Raw genomic sequence first — 25869 nt, forward strand, 5'->3', positions numbered from 1 at the left:
ACACACACACACACACACACACACAACCTTTATGCTTTTCCCACACAATGTACAGCCTACATTATCCTGAAAAATAGCTTCATGTCCAGCATCTCACACTGGGTAGTCACAGGCTCTGAGTTCAGATTTGGTGCTCATTAGGTAATAGAATGGCTGTGCTCCTACCCTGAGTTGAACTTCTCCAGCATGGGGAAAAGCTGACAATTCAGTCTCCGAGATTGTCTAGTCAGTCATGCTTTTTGGCACTAAATCCCACATTAAGGAGTTTTAGAATGGGAATATGGCTGTCCCCCAAATCTCCAACAACTTATTTTTATATCCCTAATATGCATATTGCATAAATTTTAAGACCTTGGGAGTTAGTTACGTGGAGCATGAATATTGAATGCAGTCATGAAACATTTTTGAAAGAATCCTAAGAGTATGCCTTATACTTGTGGTGATCGCTTAACACAGACTTGCAACTTCCTTACAAGAAAAAGCTGGTGAGGAAAATGTTTGAATCTCTGGTTAATGTGCCTGGATGAAATCCATGTCATTCTGGAACTTTGCTGACTAAGTAACACTGTTTGCTTCAAAAAAAGTCTCTTCCTTTGGAAGTGGTATTTATACGCTGGAGGGGCAATAGATTATCAATCTAGAAATTGGTTGCTTTTGTTTGAACAGGAAAGTTTAGAATAAACGATCAAGAAAAAGATTTCTCTTAGGGATGTAAAAATGTGTCTGTAGATGCCCGACATTAGATCATTTTATAACCTGTCCAGTTTCACTGGCAAAGATTCCCAGGAGTGAGAACCTCCCCACCACAGCGTGTAAAGATAAATCAGCTATACTCAGCTGACTAAATGCCCCTCAACTGACAAACACTTAACCCAAGGGAGACGTTTACCAAGAAGTTGGATGTCTTCCCAAGAAAAAAGAGAATTGACAAAGCATGACATGCCACATGCAGATTTGGATCTGCAATGAGAAATTGCAAATGCTCAGTCTGGTCCACTCACCCACAGAGGCACACTAGTCTGAGATGAACTTCTCCAAGTAGGCTGAGACAACCTCTATGAGGTAAAGCCTCAAAAGCTGGTCGCAAGGCTACTTGAAACACTTCAGATCACTATGGTACTAAGGCAGTACAGAAATGCCATGGGATAAGCTGACCTCAGAGAAGATCCTTTATTAGAGCAAAAACAATTGTCAATGATACATGTACTCCACCACACGTGGTCTGCAACAGAAATGAAAAGACACATATGAAAGCACTCAAAAGGAATAAATACACATAAGAGTGGCCCTCATTGCCCCCAGATAACCCTACAAATGGAAAATAATTGTCCTTTTGTCTTCTAAGATGGTTCCACCTGCATTTCTCCCACCACTACCTTACTTGCATATGTTCAAACTAAATCCAAACTTTGACAGCCATTGAGTTGTGGTCCTTTCTTCAACCAGTGCTTGGCTGAAGACAATCCCCGACTCCATCCTTATTATTGTTAAATCCCCACATCAGGCTGGCTTCCTTCATAGTTTGCTTTTGAATTCACAGAGTGTGATGTACACCGATGTGAAAGACATGGAGGTCAATTTTCAATCTGCATTCTATCTCAAAGAATATAAGAAAAATCACTTGCCTCCTAGTCACTAACCCAAGAAGCGGGAAACCTGAATGTAATCCCTGCTCTGACACAAGCTGGGTTACCATAGGCCATCCTTACACCTCTCTGAACCTGAGATTCTGCCTCTGAAAAATAAGTAGATTGGACTAGATCAGTGGCTCTCAGCCTTTTCATTTTTTCCATGAAATCACATCTTGAAGCTAAAACTTATTCAGAACTTCAATGTACTGAAGAGCTCAAAGACTGAATTCCGATGGAGGACGCAATCTTCCAGGCCCCCTCTAAGGCTCCCACAGTGGCTACCAGTTGCCTCTACTGAACCTTCAGGCTTCAAGGAACACAATTTGAAAACCATTTGTGTTAGTCCAGGGGCCATCAAACTATGGTCTGCAGGCCAGATTTGGCCTGCTGCCATATCCATTTATTCACTTACTCCCTATGAGTTCTACAGGGAAGAGTTGAGTAGTTGTGACAGGGACCATATAGCCCACCAAGCCAAAAATGGCTAGTATCTCACCCTTGACAGAAAAAGTTTGCTGACCTTTATACTAAATGAGCTCAACCTTTATGCTAAATGAGCTCCAAGTTTAGTCCCTGCTATCATATTCTGTAATATCTGCCTCCAAAGATGTATATGCAAAACATAGATTTGCCATCAGGATCACTTTTCACATTTCTGAATGTGCTGCAAATCCAGACGCACTGTCCCATGGGCAGCAGACTTCCCTGTGCTTACAGTTGTGATTGTGGAGGGAGAAAGTCCTGAATAATGAGCTGTGCGTGCTCCAGTTGATAATTTCCAGTTTTACAACATAGGTCTGTTTCGTTATCAGCAGTCTCCATCTCTCATGTATAGCTCAAAACTTTTAAAGGCCTATCTAGCATATGTGCTGTGATATCAACCAACATTTGAGGGAACATTTAGTAGAGACAACGTCCCTCTGCCTATCTGGACCTCAGCTCCTCCACTTGTAAAACAGACATGGCAATGCCCACCCCTCACGACGACGCAGCCAATGGGGGGTGTTTTTGTTTGTTTGTCTTCGGAAGGGAAAATGCAGAGATACAAGATTTGGCCCATAGTGTATGAAGCGGATTAGCCACCTAAAGTTCATCGGAAACAGAAGCACAAGTGTGGCAGGGTTTCTCCAAACTCCTCTGACAGTGAAGAATATTGGAAGCACGCAAACGATGCTAACAACACCGGTTTTGTCAGTTGTTGGAACTGAAGCACATTTTAGAAATGCTAACAATATAATTTGGCCCCCAAATGCAACATTTTCTCAGAGAAGTTGTTTACATCTAGTCCTAAGAAATTGTGATATTTAGATGAGAGCTCAAGGCAATATGCTTCAGATTGAATTCCAGGCAAAATCTACTTCTGTCTTGGGAAAGTTAATAAGCAAATTCTTATATTTCCATAACATCTCTCCTTATGGAATACACACACTCTTACATATGGATACATAACCACAAACGTGTGCGGTGATTAAGAGTAGATATTATCCTCATTCTATGGTGAAGTTGAGAGATACAGGCAGTTTTAAGTTGACAAAGCCCCATTTGGACCTCGGGTCTCACAACCAAGCCATCTTTCTATAAAACTATTTCCAATGTTCCAGGAGCTAGAAGTCCAGGACAGGGCTGAAAAATGGGCAACCAATGCCAGAAACACTGGCTTTTTCCCCTCCTTCAGCCCCCGGGTTCTTCATTTGCACTAGAACTTGAACAAGCTTGTAGGGCTGTCAAAGGAACAAATACATGCATACATCACCGTGTGGAGCAGTACTAAATTCACTACCTGGAAGGTTGACATGCTATTGGTGATAGTATGAAATACATTACAGGCTGCTGAGATTCCACAGGAAACTGAATAATGACCCTCTAAGATTGCTCTAGCAGTCCCAGACTACAAGTCAGCAAAAACTCAGGAAGAACATTGCACACTGAGGAGGCTGAACCTGTCCCTTGCCCTTCAGTGACTACAGGTTGTCCGTGGTGCTCAGAAGAAAATGGGGGATTGGGGAGGCAAATCTGATTTGAAATCTCATTAAGAAGAAGAGTAATTCGTCCCCACTACCTTGGGCATGCCAATCAATGGCTCTGTTCCAGTGACACTCCTCAACAATCTGGTAAACTTTTAGTTAGAAAATGTCTGTTGATAAACCACAGGTGGTTACTCCAGATGATGGCTCCAGACTTCATTTTTCTCTGTGTATATTCAGGGAATATATTTGGATGAGAGTGGGAGGAAAAGAGTTATTAGCATCATATATTGATTGGGGGGAGGAGACAAATAGTGCCATGCATGGGGTCTGTTGTGTAAATGAATGTTTGATGCTTACCTTGGTGGCTTTATTTAGGTGCAAACAGGAGAAAAGAGGGAAAAGTTGAAAATGCTCACTGTACCTCTCATCTTGTGCACTTGTTTCTTTCAGTATAATGGTTCTCGTCCAAGGGAAGAATGGGAAATGTGGCACCCGACTCTGATTGCGGAAGCACTGTTTGCAATATCCAACATTTTAAGTTCGTTGCGTCTCATATCCCTGTTCACAGCCAACTCCCACTTGGGGCCTCTGCAGATCTCTTTGGGGCGCATGCTGCTTGATATCCTCAAATTCCTCTTTATCTACTGCCTGGTACTGCTGGCTTTTGCCAACGGACTGAACCAGCTTTACTTTTACTATGAGACCAGAGCGATCGATGAACCAAACAACTGCAAGGGAATCCGATGTGAGAAACAGAATAATGCCTTCTCCACGTAAGACCCCCCCGTCTCTTTTTCCTTTTTCTGCTTTCTCCTTCTTTGCTCCATTTTCAGTCCACAGCTTTGTCACTACCTTTTGACAGTGCACACAAAGCTCACTCAGGGATCAACCCAAAGGGTCTGAGGTAGAGAGAGGGCCTTCTCTGGATATAGAGGCCTCGGAGAGGAAGCAGTTAGGTAAGGGAGGAAAGCGACACACACACACACACACACACACACACACACACACACACGGGCTCTCAGGAACTCATCTAAAGAGTTAGTTTTGAATTATTTTGGTAGTATCTCATATTTTTAAAGGAATTGATGGGAAGGGGATAAATAATTCCTCATTCAAAAGAGCATCGCTAACCAAGGAAATGAAAGAGCAAGGCTATTCCTCTGAACATGTGATTACCAAAGCTAACTTAATTATTCTGAATCAAGAACAAAGGAAAAGGAAAGATCAGAAATATCTTAATGCATCCTGGGATATGGTGATTCATAATAAGAAATAAGAAATATTGGGGATTGTATATGAATAAGAAATATTCATAATAAGAAATCAGAAATACATATTTCTGGCACAGAGCTCCCAAAAGCCTTGGAATTTCCTAAGGGCTGAGAGCGAGAACAAGGGTGTCTTTTCTTATGTTAAAGAAGTGACTTTTGACCTCCACCTAAGGATGGAAGCTGGTTGCCAGGGGAATCAACCTTGCAACTAGAGGGTTCAAACATTGGGTCCGACCCCTCAACCACCGGGGAAAGGAGAAGAGCTGAAGATTGAGTTCAGTCACCAGTGGCCAATGAATTTATTTTTTTTTTTTTTTTAATTTTTTTTTTCAACGTTTATTTATTTTTGGGACAGAGAGAGACAGAGCATGAACGGGAGAGGGGCAGAGAGAGAGGGAGACTCAGAATCGGAAACAGGCTCCAGGCTCTGAGCCATCAGCCCAGAGCCCGACGCGGGGCTCGAACTCACGGAGTGCGAGATCGTGACCTGGCTGAAGTCGGACGCTTAACCGACTGCGCCACCCAGGCGCCCCAACCAGTGGCCAATGAATTTAATCTATCATGGCTGGGTAATGAAGCCTCCCCCCAAAACCCAAAAGGACAGGTTTTGGAGAGCTGCCAGGTTGGTGACCACATGGACATTCGGGGACAATGGTGCACCTGGAGAGGACATGGAAGCTCTGCACCCTGTCCCCCTACTTTGTTCTATATGCATCTCTTCCATCCGCCTGCTCCTGGGTTGTATCCTTTTAGAATAAGCCAATAATCTAGTAATTGAAATGCTTGAGTTCTGTAGCCACGCTAGCAAATTAATTGAACCCAAAAAAGAAGGTTGTGGGAGTACCTAGTCTATAACCGGTCAGTCAGAAGCACAGGTAACAACCCGAACTTGCGACTGACATTTAACGTGGGGGATAAAGGGGCAGTCTTGTGGGACTGAGATCTTAATCCGTAGAATTTAAGATTATCTCCCAGTAGTGTCAGAATTGGGTTGGATTATAGGACACCCAGCTGTTGATGGGAGAATTTGTGATGTGCGGGGAAATTCTCCCCACACCCATACATTGGGTTCAGAAGCTCTTAGTTGGCATAAGAGAAATGGAATTTGCTAAAAGACCCCTGAATCATGGAAACACGTTATTAGGGAAAAGAAAAGATAAAAGTCACGGGTCATGAAATTGGTTTGTTTGATGTGATGTCAGCTAGGGAGAGAGCATGTAGAGGAAAAGACAAAGAGACATCTAAAAATGTGACTGTGGGATCACAGGGGATTTCTGCATACTTAGTTTTGCTTAACTATTTTCTAAATTTCTCCATATTGTGGAATTTTTAACAATGAATCATGATGAAAGCTTTTGTTTTAAGAGAAAAGTGTCAAAAGCCCATTGCTTGCTTCCATTTGCAGAAGACCCTATATAGAAGACCCTATAAATCTAGGGGTGCTGGGTGGTTCAGTCTGTTAGGCGTCTGACTCTTGATTTCAGCTCAGGTCATGATCTCATGGTTCATGGGATCGAGCCCCGTGTCAAGCTCTGCACTGACAGTGTGGAGCTTGCTTGGGATTCTCTCTCTCCCTCTCTCTCTCTGCCCCTCCCCCATTCACTCTGTCTCTCAAAATAAATAAATAAACTTAAAAAAAGAAAAGAAAAGATAAAAGGGCAGGAGATGATGAGCCTTTGATCCCTGGATAGCTACCTAGTCACCCACAGTGTGAAACTTCAGCTGTGCTGCGGTCAGTTACTCAAGGTAAAAGTCAGCAATGGAATTTAGAAATGATAGTGTTCGAGATGAAGTTTTTTTTTCTACCCTCCAAAGGTTCTTCTGGCTGGTCTAAAATTAAATTGACATGAGATGGATTAATAGGAGAAAATCAAATTTAATTTCGTATGTACAGAAACCCCACATACATGAGAAGTTCAAAGACAGAAAGGAAAAAGGAAGTATATATGGCATCCCGAGCTAAGGAATGGGATAGAGGCCTGGGGTTTCAAAGGGTGATTCACAGGACAGTAAGAAGAGTAGATGTTTGGCAGTTGTTTGCCCTCCCATACAGAAGGATCACTCAGATAAAATTTATCTCTGGTAAAATTCCAATTTAAATTCTTCTAGGTAGTTAAAAGAGGGGCAAAAGTTTCTCTTGAGCCTTCCGGGTCTTGATTGCCTTCCGCTCAAAACAGCTCAGATGCCAAAATGGCATACTTTGGGGAGACTTGTTCTAAACCGCTTCAGTAATAAACCCAACTCTTAAGAAGGAGTTAGCTCATCGGATATATAAGGGAATGCAAAATTAGAAGAACTATGCTAAACATACAATCCCTCGGTTATTATCCATAATAGCTACAATGAAAGTAAAAGAAAAGTGCTGGGTTGGGCCTTGATGCTAAACCAAGCTCAGATTTAGGTCAATCCGAGTTTGGGTCACTAGCCTCAGAGCCAGCCCTGAAGGTAAAAATTGTACAGGAACAACAGAAGGCCCCTATAAGACCTCTGGTCACCAAAAAAGTAGTCAGTGTGGGGGAGGGCAAAATCAAGAAACTATTGAAACCAGAGACTATAAAGAATTTTTTTTCATTTCGTAGATCAGTATCATCAATTTCCTGAAGAACCTTTGCTAAAATACATTATGAGAGTAACTAATTTAGGGGCTGCGTCTTTGGTTTTCAATACTGTGGAGTGAGTGGAAGGGCATGTTTGGGTTGATATAGGACCCACAGTTCACGACTGAACAATCACAGATGTATATATGTGATCCAGATACACAGGGGGTTATTCCTAAAGGGAACGACCAGCCTGGTTAACTGGATAAAAGTCACTGTAGGGTCTGTTTACCCTGAGAAGGGGGACTTCTCAACTCCCCCTATGAATGTCAAGTGGAATACCCCAGATGAAGCCACTAACATGCTTCATACACAAGCTATGTGGAACTGAGCTTAAGATGACTGTGATATTTGCCTACTGAATATATATGCCCATTACCTGGGTCATGGTAAATGCTGTGGTTAAGGGGTCTCTTTCACATGGGCCCCACATATAACCTTACTGCTGCAAAACCAAAACACAGTCTGGGAAGCCTTTGCCAATTTACGGTCTCAGCTTTCCCTCATGGGTCTTAACAAAAACATTAGGTTAATTAACAAGAGAATAGGGAGAGGCCACAAAGGTGGAAGCTTTTAAACAGTTTTTAAGGAATGAGGTGAATAAAGCAAATATTGGTAGGAACAAAAGAAAGAGGAAACAGAGGAGTCCCAGGGCTCATCCCACAGGATGGAAACCCTTAGATGGTTATTAAGAAATGAGATGAATAAGACAGACATTGATAGGGTTAAAGATTTTAATACAGCACTATCAAAGGCTGGGAGGGCCAAAGGAACTCTGTGATGGTCCCCCCAAATTAAAGGGCCCCAAATAAGTCTACTCTATTTATCCCAGTTTGGAGAATTTTAAAAAGCCAGAGGGCAAAAATTACAATGAGAAACCTGACCACCAACCATTTGGGGCAGGGTTTGGGCAGATTAGTCAAGCTAAAGATTGACAAAAGGCCCAGGGTCCCTTGGCTCAAGAGTGGGTAAAATGGTCAGAGGGTGGAAAAGAGAAGTTTCCAGGCCCCATTAATACAGAAATCCTCCTAATGCTGGTACCAAAACCCACTGGTGAAGCCTTGACTCAGGCTACAATGGATTGAGACAATATAAATATGTAAGGGTAGGGCAGCTGGCTGGCTCAGTCAGTGGAGCTCATAACTCTCAATCACAGAGTCATGAGTTCAAGCCCTACGTCAGGCATAGAGCTTACTTAAAAAGAAGTGAAAAAAAAAAAAAATAAAAATGTAAGGGTTGATAGGATCATGAAAGATGGAATGTTTGAGCAGGCTTTATGTAAAAAACATTGTGTCTCCTTTACCTAGATGTTTTTGTGGGAATGGACCTGATGTCTGGCTGGGGAAAACTTCCACTACCTAGTATTATGAAACCAAAGCCTGTCATTGAAATCCTAATAGAGACTAGAGGTAGGAACACAAGAGTGGATGGAATTAAGGTAAAAGTTTGTAGAATGGGTATGTTTGAACAGGCTCTATGCAAAGTGGTTGCATCCCTTTTATCTGATTGTACTGTGGGAATGGACATTATATCTGGGGAGTGTTTCTCCTACCTAGTATTGTAAGACAGAAGGCAAGTAAACCCACCCTTCAAGTAATATTAATTGGGAATGCTTCATAAGAACCAACAAGATTGCCTGAGTCCACACAGTGTGGAATAAAAGCTGAAATGCTGGCAGGGACAAGTTCTCTGTGCCGTAGCCCAAGAAAAGCATAGACTGGGCTTATGGTAAAAGCCTGTGTGCACCTCCCAGTGACAACTGCACCCCTTTCACAGGAGCAAGCTAGAAAGGCAACAGGCTGAGGGCAAGATTCGAATCAATTCGCCTTCTGAGATTAATTTAAGGTTTCAGGTGGGCCAAAGGGCACTGAGCACTGATCAGAAATGTCTCCCTTTCCCACTTGGGATGCAAGAGACAGCTCAGGATCCTGTCCATGTCCACTGCCTCCAGACGCATGGAATTCCTATACCTTTTCTTTATAAACTCAACATCTATTTCTTTAGGACCTTCAAGCCTCCAGAATAGCTTTTATTTTTCTGACAGATCATTGTCAGGAGAAACAGACGAGAAGAAAATAGGCACGTGACAGGAAATATGTTAGGTTCCAGGAGAGGTCTTGGGCTTACCCAAGACTCAGTGTCCTCTAACTTGTCCACCTCAAACCCCAGTTCTGGAAAGTGCCACTCATTACCACTGGTGTTCACAGTGATGACTCCAAGGTCATGAGAGGTTTTTAGTCATTAAAGTATGATACATTTTTCTCTTTAACCCTATAAACTAAGGCAGTTCAGTGAACTCAGACATTCTAGAAATGTGCTCAATAACAAAAGCCAGGGGGAAAAAAAGAGTTTCTTTGCACCCAAGTTTGCACCAGTAGAGAGGGGAAAAAACAATGCTATGTAGATTACCCCTATTATTTGTTTCTAGCAGCATTTCCTAAAATCGGTTACAAAACACCATAGTTCACAGGGATGTTAACAGACCAGACATAATAGAAAAGGATATATGATCCAATGAGCTTGGAAATGCTAGGACAAACTTTCAAAGGTTTCTTCACTGCAGGTCTTCGCAGAGACATTTCATTTTGGATACACGATGTAGGGAAAGATTTCCCCAAATGCATTGGCCAGGACGATGTACCAATGAACAGAGTTTGAAAAATGTTGGCTCACTCCAATGCCCCTTTTGCAGCACCCACCAATCCCCCTCCATTAGGCTACACCTCCTGCCTCTCTCCTCAGAAAGGGAAAAATCTCGGCTAGGGAAATCAGACTCATGTGAAAGGGAAAAGAGGCCAAAATGGGTTGACAAGAAGATGGTGCTGTTTTGGTTAAGCCAACCAGGAGTGTATAATGACAACTGGTCACCTTGCTAGTGCCTCTTGACTAGGACCTGCTTCCTCTCCTGCATTACTCTAGAGGCAGAACTCGCATCAACCTGTTTTCAATATAAAGAGCAATTCTGTAGTAGCTTGAGCACCAGGAGACTGCATGTGTTCACATCAAAGGGTTTAACAGGATTGAACATCTGAATGCAAGGTGCCTTCCAGGAGGCCAGGTCCCCTGCCAATTACCCTTTCAATGTGAACTCTGCTGAAGAAGTTTATGAAATGCCTTCTTGCAAGTTTGTAGTCATTATTAACACCCCGGTTGCCAACTGACATTTTGTTCCCATCCCTTGCCCAGCAGGGACAATTGACAAGAATGGGCACCTGGTATACACAAAAATTATACCTTGGGGCATTGGGTATGAAGAAGCATTGTCATACTAGGGCCAAATCAGCAGTAATGTTACCTCAACTTTTCCTGTAGGTATCAATTTGTTTCCTCCATAGAGGTCTGACTCAGCGTTGTTTTCTTTTAAATACCTCAACTCGGGCATTTATAATACCTGTTAAAATACATACTACTTGGTCAGTGTAGGGAAAAACTCAACTTTTAGAGAAAGAGAACGCGAACTCATTTGTATACCTGACATAAATTATGCCATAAGCTTACTGTCACCCTTTTCTTCTGATTCTCCAGAGATGCCTTTGCTATTCTTTGGCTTAAAAAGAAAAAGAACAGATATTTTCCCCAGGGAACACGGTTCAAGAGGACCTCATTGTCCTTGCTGATAAATACATGACAAGACTATTGGCAGTTAAAGCCTAGTATTCCATCCTGGGAACCCCTGGCCTTCATTTACTGTTGAGAGTAGTGATTGGGAAGGCATCATCATTCTGAGGGCATGGGACTTGTGAGAGAAAAAGGGTAGAAGTGGCGGGAGCTAACTCGCAGGTCCTATGTCTCCTTCTGAGGTTCCAGCCCTCAATTCCAGATGCCTTCTGAACACACATGGCTGTGTTACGGGCCTCGCAAAACACAAAATGTCCCAAAGTGAATTCCATTATCTCCATATCCTCACCCCAAACTTATTTCCCCTTCAATCCCTCATCTTATTAAATGACACCAGTCCGAATCCTAGGAATCATCTATGACTTAACATCTTCCTCACACGACACATCCAGGCTCTCACTCAGCCCTATCTGTTGTACTTCCTAAGTATCTCTTGAATTCATCCTTTATATATATATAAATATATACACAGAGATACACACACAGCACTGGTCTCCTTGCCTCCAGTCTTCTTTTTCCTCCAAACAATTTCACACCTGTCTCACAGAAGTTTTTTTTCTAAATACCAGTCTCATCTTGTCACCACCCAGCTTCGTGCCTGCCCCATAGTGGAATCTTCTCAAGTGTAAAACCCACCTCTTTACCACATCTCGCAGGGCCTTGGTACTCTGGACCCCAACTCTCCAGCCTCTCTCTCGTCTTCCCCAGAGTCAACATCCTGTTCTCCCCAACTATAGGAGGACGTCTTGGCCCCATGGGTCTTTGCACATCCCACACCATTCCACCTGCCTGGAATGCCCATCCCTACCTGGCCAGCCTGGAAAACTCTTACCCATCTTTCAAGCCTCTGATGAAAAATTACCTGGTCTTTTATGTCTCTTCTTACCCATTCCAACCCCACTCTCAGTTACAGGCTCCTTCTGTGTTTGTTCCCCATGGCATTCTAAGCACATTTCCGTGACAATATAAGCTGTTGTGTGTGAGTCATTTGTTGTCTCTTTCACCCACCAGACCCCCCCACTTTAGTAAACCTTGCACCTACCACAGAGGCCTAAGACATAACGATGTTCAACATGCCTACCCTATCCTCGATTCTAGAAGATTGACTTTGGCACTTCCCCCCTCATATGGCTGAAGTATCTGGCCATACTGAAGTATCTGAGAATCAAGGATTACAATACATGCAAAGCACTTAGCACAGTGTCACTCTGCTGATCCATTTTTAGCTTGCTGTCAGAAAGAAAATCCTTGGCATTTCTCCTACATCCCTCATCCTGAATTTGGGCACTTGGCCTAAGAGCAAAGCTCTATATTGATCCCTATCAAATTTCATCTTGTTAGTTCCAGCCCATTGCTCCACGCTGTTGAAACCTTTCTGAATCTTGATCCTGTCATCCCATCTATTAGCTATCCTTCCCAGTCTTGTGTCATCTGAGGATCTTAGAAACTTGCCATCTCTTCTTATCCAAAGCATGGATTAAAATGTCAGACAGGCTTGATATTCACTGGGTGGAATATGGGCAGCTATTAAAACGATACACCCAAAGACTCTGGATATCCACCAAAAGTGCCGTACCCCAAATGTGTAGTTTTTAAAAACACAAAAATTTTACACACTATGACTACATCCATGTACAACCACGTATGGAAATGAATGGCAATCTATAAAGACAAGAACGAAGTGTAAAGGTTAACAATAGTCATAAAAATATGTAATATATACTGAGCGCTAGGTCGACGCACTAGTACAAAATGAGCTTTACATGGATTAACTCATTTAATTCTCACAACCATGCTATGAGGTAGGCACTATCATTATTGCCCGTTCTACAGACAGAGAAATGAGGGTGCAAAGCAGTTAGACAGGCTGCCTGCAGTCATATAGACGGTAAGTGGCAGAGTCAGGATTTCAATCCAGGCATACAAGCTGTAGTCTGTGCTTGTATCCAGGGGCACAGTAGAAGACTGGTTTTGTAAAGTTACATAAAATTTGTTGCGTCAAGTTGCAATAATCATGAATACAAGCAAAGCGATAAGACAGAGCCACGACCCGGAAGGTCACTTGGGACCTCCTTGTAGACCCACTCCATTTATTTGTGGTTATTACTACTTAATCAGTGATGATTTCTCTACCTACCATTCAGCCCTTCTTATCCCATCTTATTTGCATGGATTGAACTCAGCCCCCATCAAAGGCTCTTCTTTATGTTCTGGCCAGATTTTAAAGGTTGTTATTGACTGTGTCCTCTTTTCCCCACTATTTTAAGTTCATAGCCTTCCTGCTACTCTTATCACAGGATGATACCAATTATCTGTACTTTCCTTAGTTGTGCGCTTCTCCTGTCATCTCTATCAGATTTATTCAACAAACGTGTTTTCAGCAACTGCTACGCGCCAGCCAATGAGGATACTAAGGAGGCACCTCTATCCTTAAGAAGCTCATAAGCTAATGGAGAATATGAGCAAATAATTCGAATAGCTGCCATTTTTTTTTAATTTTTTTTAACGTTTATTTATTTTTGAGACAGAGAGAGACAGAGCATGAACGGGGGAGGGTCAGAGAGAGGGAGACACAGAATCTGAAACAGGCTCCAGGCTCTGAGCTGTCAACACAGAGCCCGACGCGGGGCTCGAACTCACGGACCATGAGATCATGACCTGAGCCGAAGTCGGAAGCTTAACCGACTGAGCCACCCAGGCGCCCCGAATAGCTGCCATTTTTAATGCTTCTGCCAAACACTGTGCAGGGTGCATTACATGCAGCATCTTATGTAATAGAGAATGGTGGTTACGCATGTGGGCTCCAGAGTCAGAAGAGCCTGCTCAAAATCCTACCTTTGCCACTTCCTACCAGTGTGACCACTCTTTGCCTTAGTTTCCCATCTGCAAAAGATAAAAGAATAGTGCCTACTTCTCAGAGTTATTTTGAGAATCAAACAATACAAGACCCACAAAGCACTTAGCACATTGCCTGGAACGTAATGAGAGCACAGTAAATGTTAGCAATTAGTATTTATCCTGCCAATAAGCTATTCTAGAGGTGAGGAAACTCGAAGTTTAAAGAGGTGATTTAAGGGGTACCTGGGTGGCTCAGTTGTTTGAGTGCCCGACTTCGGCTCAGGTCATGATTTCGAGGGTTCCTGAGTGTCCCTCTCTCTCTGCCTTCCCCCCCCCCCCCCCCCGCACCCTGTCTCTCTCTGTCTCAGAAATAAATAAACATTAAAATTAAAAAAAAAGAGGTTATTTAACTTTGACAAAGTCAAATAGTTAACAAGGGGAGGAGTCTAAAGTTTGCTCTTAACCACTCCCCTCTACTGGGTCTATAATGTGATATATGTCTTTGTAGAATCAGGCTAAGGTGCTATGGAAGAACAAAAGAGGGGCATCTAACCCAACCTTGTGGGGAAGGAGTCAGGGCAGGACAAACAAGACTTGGGTAGAGAAGAAGACAGGATGAAAGTGGAGGCTAGAAATTGGGAGCATGGTAGGAACGTGCCATCCAGAGTTAGAAGCGTGTTAAATCCATGATGGACTAAGAAGTTGCGAGTCTAGGAAACTGCAGAAGAAACTCCAGTCCTTCACTGGTATGAATTAAGTCCAGAGGGGTAAACCCTCTCCGTGGTCCTTCTACCTTTTGAAAGATGAACTCCCCGTCTCAAAAATGAGACTTTCAGAAAGTGCCCGGAAGACTGCAGTTCCCATCTCTATTCTACTGTGCCCCTCTTAGCTTTGTGATCTATTTGTGGATGGTCTCAACATGCTCAAGTTCCCCCTTAACCAGCTGGGATGGATTTGTCTTCCATACATTTAATATCAACTCTCCTTGAATCTTTGTATCCTCAATTTGTGCCCCTCTTTGAACTAACAAGTTCCATATGTCTGTTTACTCTTTGCTTTATTTAGAATTTTTATTTAAATGGATTATCTTCTTTACAATCATATGCTTTAAAATCAAAAAGATGTTCCTTTGGTATTAGGATTCTAGGGTTTAGTCAACAAGTCTTCCCATCCCTGTGATGATTTTATTGTGGGCCTGGGCACCAAATAATACCCACCCCCCTAGGTAGTGGCTCTTTCCCTGTGGATTCAATTGTGTCTAGAAGCCACAGGGCTTTCTACAAACGTATCACTAGAATGCTCTTATCTACCCCATACGTCAGTCATCCATTTTACCTGGGCATGCCCTTCAACAAGCCAGCTTCTCCTAGTGGCCAGGCCATAATGTGACATTTTGTGCCCCGTGTGGAAGGCATTCTCCATATAAAGTACCAAAACTGAGGAATGACCTTTTTGCCTTTTTTTCCCTCTCTTGTACAATTGTACATATAGACTTTCCCTGACTAGAATATCACCATAGTTGCGGGAAGATTTTAAATGCTTGAACTTCCACTTTTAAGGAACCTTGATATCAGTCATTGGAACAGCTAGTAGTAAGCTCTACACTCAAACGTTAACCATTGCAATTTTAATTTTTAATGGCGGTACAGGAGTATAATGCCATCTATTCTGGGGAAACAACCAATGACCTAAGACCCTGCCAACATATCAATGATACACTTGCCTCAGCCTCTGTTATTGGCTACCTGCTTGGGCCATTGCTGGCCTCCCATCTGACCTGATTTCAAATGGACCCTGCCACGTCCGGGTTGTGCCCTCTTGGTACAACCAGACTCCTGAGCCCCGTATCTTTCCTTTCTTTGACCGTCTGCCTGGCTCTATAATGAACTGCATTGCCTGGCCCTGACTTTTAGACTCTCCTGGAAATTCAGATCCTGCGAGAAGTCTGACTTGCCATATTCTGGTTCTTGTGCCCTGGCCCCTGAACTCCAAGCTCTCGGCTTACTTTTGATTCTCAAATGCTTCACCAACTGGCCCTTTGTTTCTTCAAACAAAAAGCAAATTTCTTCCTTCTAGGCTAGCTCACAAGCAGCCATGGAAGAATCATAGAAGTGACCTGTGATGCTAAGAGAAGAGCCATTTAACAGGTTGAAAAGAACCATGTGCATGTTTCCCAGGCATGGGCTCCATGAAGGAGGCTCCGTGAGAGTCAGCCCAGTGCAGACAGAGCACAGCCTTCATCAGAATGACTAACCCCATTGTGCAGCCTACTGACCGTGCAATTGTCAATGGGCCTGGAGACTCCTAGACTCTAATCCCTCGATAAGAGTAATAGTATTAGTTAATAAGTGTTCATTCATTTATCCACCAAGTATTAGTGAGTGCCTGTCCTGTGCCAGGTACATTGTAGCTGTACGTCTCTGCCCTCACAGAGCTGACATTCTAGTGGGGATGGACAGAAAGTAAGCATTTTAACAAAAAAAAAATATTTCATATAATTTTAGGGAGTTTGAAATGCTACAGAGAAAATAAAACGAGACAGTATGATAGAAAAAAAAAAACTCGTGGAGCCACTTTTGGTAGAGTGACCAATGAAAGCTCCTCTGAAGAAGTGGCATTTGAGCTGAGACTCCAATGATGATGAGACAGTCCTGCAAAGATCTGGGGGAAGATCAGTCCCAGATAGAAGGAATCCTTAAAACATTTCCCACATTCCCCCCCACCGATGAACCCAAGAACGAATCCTTAAGTCTTTCAAAATACATTGCACTCTAAAAACAACATATTTTGAGCGATTGAAACAGGACATCTAATCTTAAAGTAGCATTTCTTATGTTCTGCACCTCAACCATGTGCTTCAGAAATGGCTGATTTGTGCCACCCAGAGCTGGCTGCCTTTTATTGCTACATTCACAGATTTCTGAATACGAGGCCAGAGAAACCCTAGACACCAAAAACATATCATTGCAGAGTTAGATATTTGGAGGTGGATACTACAAGAGGAAACGATAATTTGTGAAGCCATCTAAAATAATGCTGCAGTGGTTTGGGGAGGTGAGATGGAATTGGATTTGAATTCTGGCTCAGCACTTGAGTGACCTCTGAATCTCGGTTTCCTCAGCAGGAACAATAAAGATTTTACAAGGATTATAATGATCAGTTATGGAAAAGTGCTTAACATGTTTATATATAGTAAATTCTCAGTAATTGTCAGGTAACATATCATTTAAAATAATCTACACAGGGGCACCTGGGTGGCTCCGTCGGTTAAGCATCCGACTTCGGCTCAGGTCATGATTTCTCACGGTTGGTGGGTTCGAGTCCCGTGTTGGGCTCTGTGCTCACAGCTCAGAGCTTGGAGCCTGCTTCGGATTCTGTGTCTACCCTCGTTCTCTGCCCTCCCTGGCTCACACTCTGTCTCTCTCTCCAAAAAATAAACAAACATTAAAAAAATTAAAACAATCTACGTGAAGCCTTAATCCAAGGGTCTTTGAGCTCCTCCACTGAGCTTAGCACCATGTGGCGCCCTGTCGGAACCACAAAAGAAGTATCAGAAATGGTAACTGGTTCACATCCACTCAGCTAGCAAATGACAGAGCTGAGATTTTTAACCTAGAACAATTTAACCCAAGCACTATATTCTCAACTACTCATCTACCGTCTTTGTGTAATTAGAAAGGTGATAAGTCATGTGGTCTCAAGATGAAAGAGAAAGTTTGGCAAAGGAAACAGCCCTTGCAATAAGTCTTAGGAAAGTATAGGCTCTGTGTAGACTGAGAAAAGAGAAATGGTATTCTAGGTGCAAGAGGAAAGCGTAAGACATAGAAGTGGTAACAAACAAATAAACCCACCCGATTGGTTTGTGTGGGGAAAGAGACGAAAAGGAGTGAGATCATCAGTCTGCCTGATGGGACATAAGTCTGGCAAGTCCCTTATTAAGCAGATCCCGTTTTCTGTCTCTTTTTCTTGCTCTTCCTAGAGAATTAACTAACCTGCTCTTTGACCTCTTTTAGGCTCTTTGAAACCCTTCAGTCGCTCTTCTGGTCTGTATTTGGCCTTCTAAATCTCTATGTTACCAACGTGAAAGCCAGACATGAGTTCACAGAGTTTGTGGGAGCTACCATGTTTGGGACATACAACGTCATCTCCCTGGTGGTGCTGCTGAACATGCTGATTGCCATGATGAACAACTCTTACCAGCTTATTGCCGTGAGTAGTTTGCTTTACAAGGATGATTGCTTGATTTCAAGGAGTGATCACGTTGGCACGGAGCCCATTGGAAGCTCAATGAGGCAGTCTGTCTGCATCAAGGATCTTACATTAGCCTTCTCAGTTGTTAAAGTATTTCTTTCTAAAGCAACTCAGTTTGGACTCTTAGTCCATTGACTCTCAGTAATTTAGAAGAGGATGTTCTAGTTAATAGGACTTTCTGGTAGCCTGTTAAAAAATGTGTTTACAATTCTGAATCGATTTTCTTGCCTTACAAAGGAGAGCTCGGGAACTATGAGCACACTTTGGCTATCATTTGTCGCCCCACGAATTTTTAGGGTTGATTGAGCTAATTGGTTCTCTAGGCAGGAGGGTCCTATCTCCCTCTTCACTGCAAGCATGTCCTTCACAAAACTGAACATTTCATTGCCAAAGGCAACATTCTCAGAGAGTGACTAATTTTCGATCATCGTGAGACATGGCCTAGGTACAGTCAATCACTGAATCCTTTTTGACCATCATGTTACCATTTGGATCAGCAATATTACTCTAATCTAGAAATGGTGAAGGTATAGGATATGGGATCAGTCCAGGCCCTGACCTGATTTTTGATGTCATAGAAAATATCTAAACTTAGCTTATTTTCTTATAATCTGCCTATCATATTTAGAAATATGGTATTATCAGAGGAGTTCTGGCTATCTGAGGTGTAGTTGGGTATCAGTGGATTTGGATATTTAGGTCATATTGAGATGCTAGATCAAGTCCATGGGTCTATCTGTTGCTGAAAGTTTTTGCTGTAGCACAGAAGACAAATGGAAAGGCCCGACTCTTATCTTCCTTCATACATGCTATTTCTCAGATTTGGTCTGCTACTGAGGAATCTTTTAGCCTACAGAAAAGAAGCTTAAATTATCGGTTATATAAGTATACATACAAATATATGCATGTATATACACACATTTTACACACATATATACACACACATATTGTCCATATTCCATAAATATTACTGGTAATAGTGACCATCCTGATCCATTTTGATTAGGGATAGACCAAAGAGGAATGAGTTTATGAGTCAAAAGCAGGAGGCTTTTGAGTTATCTATTTGGAAAACTTTCCTAACCATAAATAACAGTGAGACACAACCTCCTCGGTGGGTTTTTAGAATTTCTTTCACTGGAAAGAACTTCTTTCACTGGGTGGTTTAAAAAACCAGAACATACATGTATCCACCAGGATGGCTTAGATCTTAAGTGCTTAGGTGGGGGCGTATGGTGGAAACATATTTTAAAAGTTAGAAGACCAGGGACTCTAATCCTAGTCCTGTTGTTTATAAGTATGACCTTGTGTAATTTATTTCCCTTTTTGGGCGTCAGTTTCTTCATCCAAAAAGTGAAAGGGTTGAAGTGGATGGCCTTTATTAAGATATAATTGGCATATAGTATTGTGTAAGTTTAAGGTGTACAACGTGATGATTTGATACACATACATATTGCAAAATGTTTATCATCATAAGGTTAGTTAACACATCCATCACCTCACATAAATTATCTTTTTCTTTTGGTGAGAACATTTAAGATAGCAAGCAACTTTCAAGTATATAATATTGTTAACTATAGCCACCATGCTGTGCATTACATCCCCAGAACTCATGCAACTTCTACCTATAAATTTGTACCCTTTGAAAAACTTTCCTCATTTCTCCCAACCCTCAACCCCTGGCAACCACAATTCTACTGTCTCTATGAGTTTGACTTCTTCTAGATTCCACATATAACTGAGATCAGACAATATTGGTCTTTTTCTGTCTGACTTACTGTCTTAGCATAACTCCCTCCAGTTTCATCCATTCCTTCTTTCTCATGGCTGAACAATAATATTATTTTACATATATAATATTCATAATTATGTATACACCATATTTTCTTTATCCATTTGTCTGTCAATGCACAGACAGGTTGTTTCCATGTCTTGTCTATTGTGAACAATGTCACAGTGAACACGGGAGTACAGATCTCTCTTTGAGAGAGTGGTTGCATCTTCTTTGGATATATACCCAGAAGTGGGATTGCTGGAGCATATGGTACTTCTATTTTTAACTATTTCGAGAGCCCTCCCGTGCTGTTTCCCATTGTGGCTGCACCACAATGCACCAGGGTTCCCTTTTCTGCACATTTGCACCACACTTGTTACCTTATTATCTTTTTAATAATAGCCATTCTAACAGGTGTGATGTGATGGTTGCTTGTGGTTTTGACTTACATTTGCCTGATGATTAGTGATGCGGAGGACCTTTCATGCACCTGTTGGCCATCCATATGTCTGTTCCAGTGGTCTTTAATATTCCTGCCAGCTCTGACATCCCGTGAGCCTGCATGTCTAGATGAACAGGCTAAGCTTGCAAGGTCCCTTATCTCTGAAATTCTGCCCATCTGCTACTTTTGACATGAAATATACTTCAATTTGACACTTTTCTCTCTCCATGATTCAAACCCAGCCAGATCAAGAACTCTGGAACGATCTATACTCACTCCAAATCTGTCTATATAAGGGGGACAGGCATAAAATCTCAGGGGGGTATCTTTCTGCTCCTATGCCTAGCATCCCCTTACCCCTGCCAACGATGGCAATATTCATGCTGAGGCATTTGTAATTTTCTCCCTGGTTATCTTGTAGCTGATTGCTCCTAATGGCAGTGGAAAACGAAGACATTTTCTCGTCACTTACTGCAGGGCTTTGGTATCTCCCACTGAGCTCAGTGACATTTTGCTAGGAAAGGTGGAAATAATCAACTCTGGCTTTCTTGTCATCACCTGCCAGTAGCAAGTTGCGTTTTAATGCCACCTACTGTTGTACCTGAAGAAAATATCTTAGCTTGGGAGAGGGCTGGGGGCAGAGGGGTGAGGGTTTGCTGGAAGGTGACCTGCATGGAGTCTATACCATCTCACACATACGGAGTCAGGCCAACCATTCTGAATCCTACTTGCTACTTCGGGATCCTCTGGTAATGTGTCTTTATCATTTGGATCTAGTGGGATCCTGACGTTGGGTAACCTGATTCCCAAAACTATCTGGATCTGGTTGAATGGTAAAGACCAGGAGGAAATGTTACAGGAAGGGAAGCCACTGAAGACAAGTCTCTCCTACTACGAAAGTTTCAACAGGCTGACTCGGTCTAAGGAGAGACTCAGCTGTTGACATGCCTTACTGGGAATATGTTTAGTGTACATTCTAGGACAGGGCTCAGGGATGTCAGCTAACAGCAATCCCTTGAAGGGTCGAGCTCTTTCTCGATGCTCTGTGTAGGATGCAGAGCTGCTGGTGGAGTAGATATATGGCTCTTTAGAAATTCATATTTCTGTGCCAGAGGAGGCTACACTGTAGTAATAGTCAGCTTCAAGATATGGGGAAGCCAGGATCACTCCAGGTCTGTGCTCTGTGGTCCCAGCCAGCATCATCATTATGTGAGGCTGGCCATATTTCACATTATGGTTGTTTATGATGCACAGTGATTTACTCTCCTCGCTTCATCCTTTTATCTCTCTCAAGTTGCTTATTTCTCTCTGTGACACTTCTTTCAACACACCCACCTGGTCACTGCCGTTCCTTGTGCGTGTATGTTCCAAGTTCCACCATGCGAAGCTGCCCTTGATACCATTTAAATGAAATTCACCCTTATGAAAATATTAGGTGGGAGGGACAGGGCAGTCCCACAAAATTCATCCACCCTAAGCCCCATTTCTACTTCCAACTCACCCATAAGGGGCATCTCTTTTGCCAGAGACTGGTCCTCACAAAACATGAGGCTGCTAATGATCTGTTGTGGTATGGCCTCATTCGGCAAGTTAATAAGCACCCTCGGTTTCACTGGCTACTGAGGAGTGTTCACTCCAAAGCTGAGAGTAAGTAAATAGGACTTGCCTCACTGAGCCACATCTGCTCCAAGGCTTGGGGAGAGCCCAAATACATAGAATCGATTGTCTCCCTTGGGGAGGCAGCATCTGGAGGCGCAGAAAATGGATGAACTCTCCCACTGCCAAAGACAGCTTTGCCCATGGAAACATTCACCAGAAACAATGCCAGTGCTGCAAAGACAGTCAGCAAAGCTGGAGGGGGCCCACTGCACCCCCGGAAGTGCCAAGGGGGGGGGGGGGGGCAGGTGGTCTTCCCACCCACCCGCAGTCACCTGGGACCAACCTCAGACTTTCAAAGCACAGAGAAGACGACGACAATTTGCACACTACGCCATGATTTGTAACCCACTAACCAGGCAGGTAACCGACTCCTATGCGCTGATACAGCACCCAGTTGTTAAAACATTAAAATATTTCCATACCAGTTGGTAAAAGCTGCCACTCCAGCTGTTCCCTCTGGGATGCACCCCCCCCAGCTCACCTCACAATCCAGCAAGTAAAAGGTGATGCCTGAAACATCAAGTATTTTCCATGCCTCTGTTCCAGTGCTAGTGCTGGCATACATTCTGATTGGTCAGTTTCTTAAACAGCATGAATATCCTCATGGCAGGCTCAATCCCAAGATGCTCCCCTAAGATTTCCCGCCCTAATCATCAGGACAACGAATATGATGAGATAGCACATGTGTGATTATGTTGCACCACGTGGCAAGGGAAATTTTTATGGATGTAATTAAGGTTACTAATCAGGGAGATTATCCAGATGGGCCTAATCTAATCATATAAGTCCTTCAAAAGCAGAGTTTTCACCAGCTGGTAGCAAAAGAAGATGTCAGAGATTCGAAGCATAGGGAGGATTTCATGTGCCGTGGCTGGCTTGACAATGGGAGGACACGTGGTAAGAAATGCAGGGGGCCTCTAGGAAATGAGTGTAGCCCCCGGCTGACTGCCTGCAAGGACGTGGGGACCTCAGTCCTGCAACCACAAGGAAATGAATTCCGACAACATAAACGAACGTGGAAGCAGATTCTTCTCCAGAGTCTCTAGATAAGAGCTCAGCCACGCTGACACTCGGATTGCAGCCTTGGGAAGGCCTCTGTGACTGGAATGGAGGACACACATCAGAGAGAAGTAGGAGATGATGTCAGAGAGGTAATGAGGATAAACAACAGGTCGCATAGCGCCCAAAAGACCTTTGTAAAGACTTTGGCTTCTACTCTGCCCCTCCTCTGCTCTCGCTCTCTCTCTCTCTCTCTCTCTCATTCAAAATTATCTTAAATAATTTTTTTAAAAAAAGAATATGCTGATTAAGAAAAGACAGAAGTGGGGCAGCAGCAAAGACAGAGGGACTAATTGTGAGACCATTGCATTAACCATAAGAAAAGCTGACGGTGGTTTTGAATAGGGTGGTCATCATGGATAGGAGGAGCAGCGGTCAGATTCTAGGTATATTTCAAAGCTAGACCCAATTCTGATGGATCAGAGGTGGGGTATGAGCAAAAGGGAGGAGTCCAGCATGACACCAAGATTTGGGGCCTGAGTACCTGGAAGGGTGGCATTTTCCCTTACTGAGATGGGGAAGAGTAGTAAAGGAACAGGCATAAGAGCAAGGCAGAGATCCAGAATTCGGTTTTAGATATGTGGACTTGGAAATGCCCGTTGGACATTTGAGTGGAGATGTCTGGCAGGCAGTGGTCTACGGGTCTAGCAGAGAGGTCCAGGCTGGAGAGAGAGATGTGGGAGTCACTAGCATGTGCACAGTATTTAAAGCCATGGGACTCGGTGAGGTGAGTGTGGATACAAAAGAGAAGAGGTCCAAAAGTGAGGCACTCCAATGGGTAGAGGTTGGAAAGAGAGGACAGATTGCCCAAGGAGACTGAGAAAGAACAACCAGGGAGGGTAGGAGAAAAATGAGGATAATGTGCTATATTATAATACTATACCATCCCCAGGATACTGATACCATCACATGCTAAAGAGCGGTGAGAGCCTGGATTTGAACTGAGGGAGTCTGACCCCAACACTCATGCACAGAACTGCTACCCTATCCCATCGACCTCAAGGCCAGGAAGCACAACCCCGAACCACCAGTCTCCTTGTCCTACCACTTCCAGTGGCTAAAGATTTCATTGGGATAGGAATCACACACACTTCATCTAACATACCTGTATCCCTCCCTTAGCTCTCAAGAACTGCTTCATAAGAAAACAGAACAAACCATAAACCCTGGCAGCTTTCAGTCCCGTAGAACAGTCCAAACTACAGAAACTGTAGTAAGTCTAAGGGATAGGACAGCCTCTTTCCTGGTGAAGGAGCTGCTCAATTCAACCTGTAGAAATTTCCTGACGTCGGAGCGGAGCCATTTCAAATTTTAATAACTGTCTCTTTCCTTTGGGAGACCCTCAGGCAATCTAGATATTGATTTTTCTCATTGCAGCTTGTGTTTTTCCCTGTTGCCAGACCATTCTCTGGAATCTGATCTGGGATTTCTGCATCTCACTAACAAGAAAGCAAATATTTAGAACCACAGAGGACATTTTAATAGTGCCCCCAGTTTGGGTAATGTGGAACCCAGGAAAACCTGCTAATAATCCCATATCAATGAACAATCTACATTTTCTGGGCTTGGTGCTATAAATGATATCAAGGTAAAGACATAGTTGATGCCTTTGGGGAACTTAAAGTCTAGTTCAGAGGGAGAAGTCTGACATGAGTAAAATAACAATAGCATTATTACTATGAGTATATAATAGCAATGATGACAAGAGCGCCTGGGTGGCTCAGTCGGTTAAACATCCAACTTTGGCTCAGGTCATGATCTCGCGGTTGGTGGGTTCAAGCCCCGCATCGGGCTCTGCGCTGGCAGCCCGGAGCCTGGAGCCCGCTTCGGATTCTGTGTCTCCCCCTCTCTTCCCCTCCCCGGCTCATGCTCTGTCTCCATCTCTCAAAAATGAATAAACGTTAAAAAAAATTTTTTTTTAAATAGCAGTGATTACAGAGAGCATGGGCACAGGAGTAGTCGGATGCCTGGATTTGAAACCTGGACTGCCATTTACTGTGGTTTGGGGCAATCTGAACTGTTTCTGCCTCAGAGGACCTCTTCTGCAAAATAAGGATGACAAAAGCTCTTCACCTCAAATGCTGAGGGTATGCTTTGGCAGGTCCCCGCTGAGCTGCAGCTCTGCTTCCAACAGCCCCCGGCAGCCTTTGATGCGTGCTGCTACCTGGCGATGATTTCCCTCACCCACAAAGATGCCAGGGGGAATAGGAAGAAGTCAGTGAAGGGAAGTGGGTTTCACTCCCCTGTGCGAAAAGGCCACCAAACAGGGCAGATGTCTGCATCCCAGATTCTCCTGTCCTGGGTGTTCATCAGGAACATCAGTAACTGTCATGGATACTTCATCTCGGGTGACTCAAATGGAAACAAGACCAAGGATGCAAGTGACAAGAAGGGCTTCACGCCCAAAGAATACCTCTATCCACCTGCTGGCTGGTGTCCTCTACTCTTTCACCCATTCACCTAGCAATAAATACCTCTTTTTAAAAAAATGTAATGTTTACTTCTTTTGAGAGAGAGAAAGAGTGAGCCTGAGCGGGGAGGGGCAGAGAGAGAGGGAGACACAGAATCCAAAGCAGGCTCCAGGCTCTGAGCTGTCAGCACAGAGCCCAAAGGGGGGCTCCAACTCACGAACTGCGAGATCACGACCTGAGCTAAAGTCGGACGCTTAACCAACTGAGCCACTCAGGCGCCCCAACAGTAAATATCTCATAGATGGAAAAATAAGTAAATTTAACAAATATTTATTGACACACTACAACAGA

General features: G+C 43.3%; 1 protein-coding gene across 1 annotated transcript in view; it reads left to right on the top strand.

Moving 5' to 3' along the window:
- The window catches only part of TRPC5 (transient receptor potential cation channel subfamily C member 5), a 276342-nt gene that overhangs the window by 216949 nt on the left and 33524 nt on the right, over nucleotides 1–25869 (top strand). Inside the window, exons 7-8 of the mRNA XM_040468429.1 lie at nucleotides 4049–4371; nucleotides 17936–18131. Of these exons, the coding sequence (XP_040324363.1) occupies nucleotides 4049–4371; nucleotides 17936–18131 (519 nt within the window). The remainder of the gene's footprint in view (nucleotides 1–4048; nucleotides 4372–17935; nucleotides 18132–25869) is intronic.

Source organism: Herpailurus yagouaroundi, unplaced genomic scaffold (genome assembly GCF_014898765.1).
Source record: "Herpailurus yagouaroundi ecotype Mexico unplaced genomic scaffold, PumYag 67700, whole genome shotgun sequence".
NCBI classification, from domain to species: Eukaryota; Metazoa; Chordata; class Mammalia; order Carnivora; family Felidae; genus Herpailurus; species Herpailurus yagouaroundi.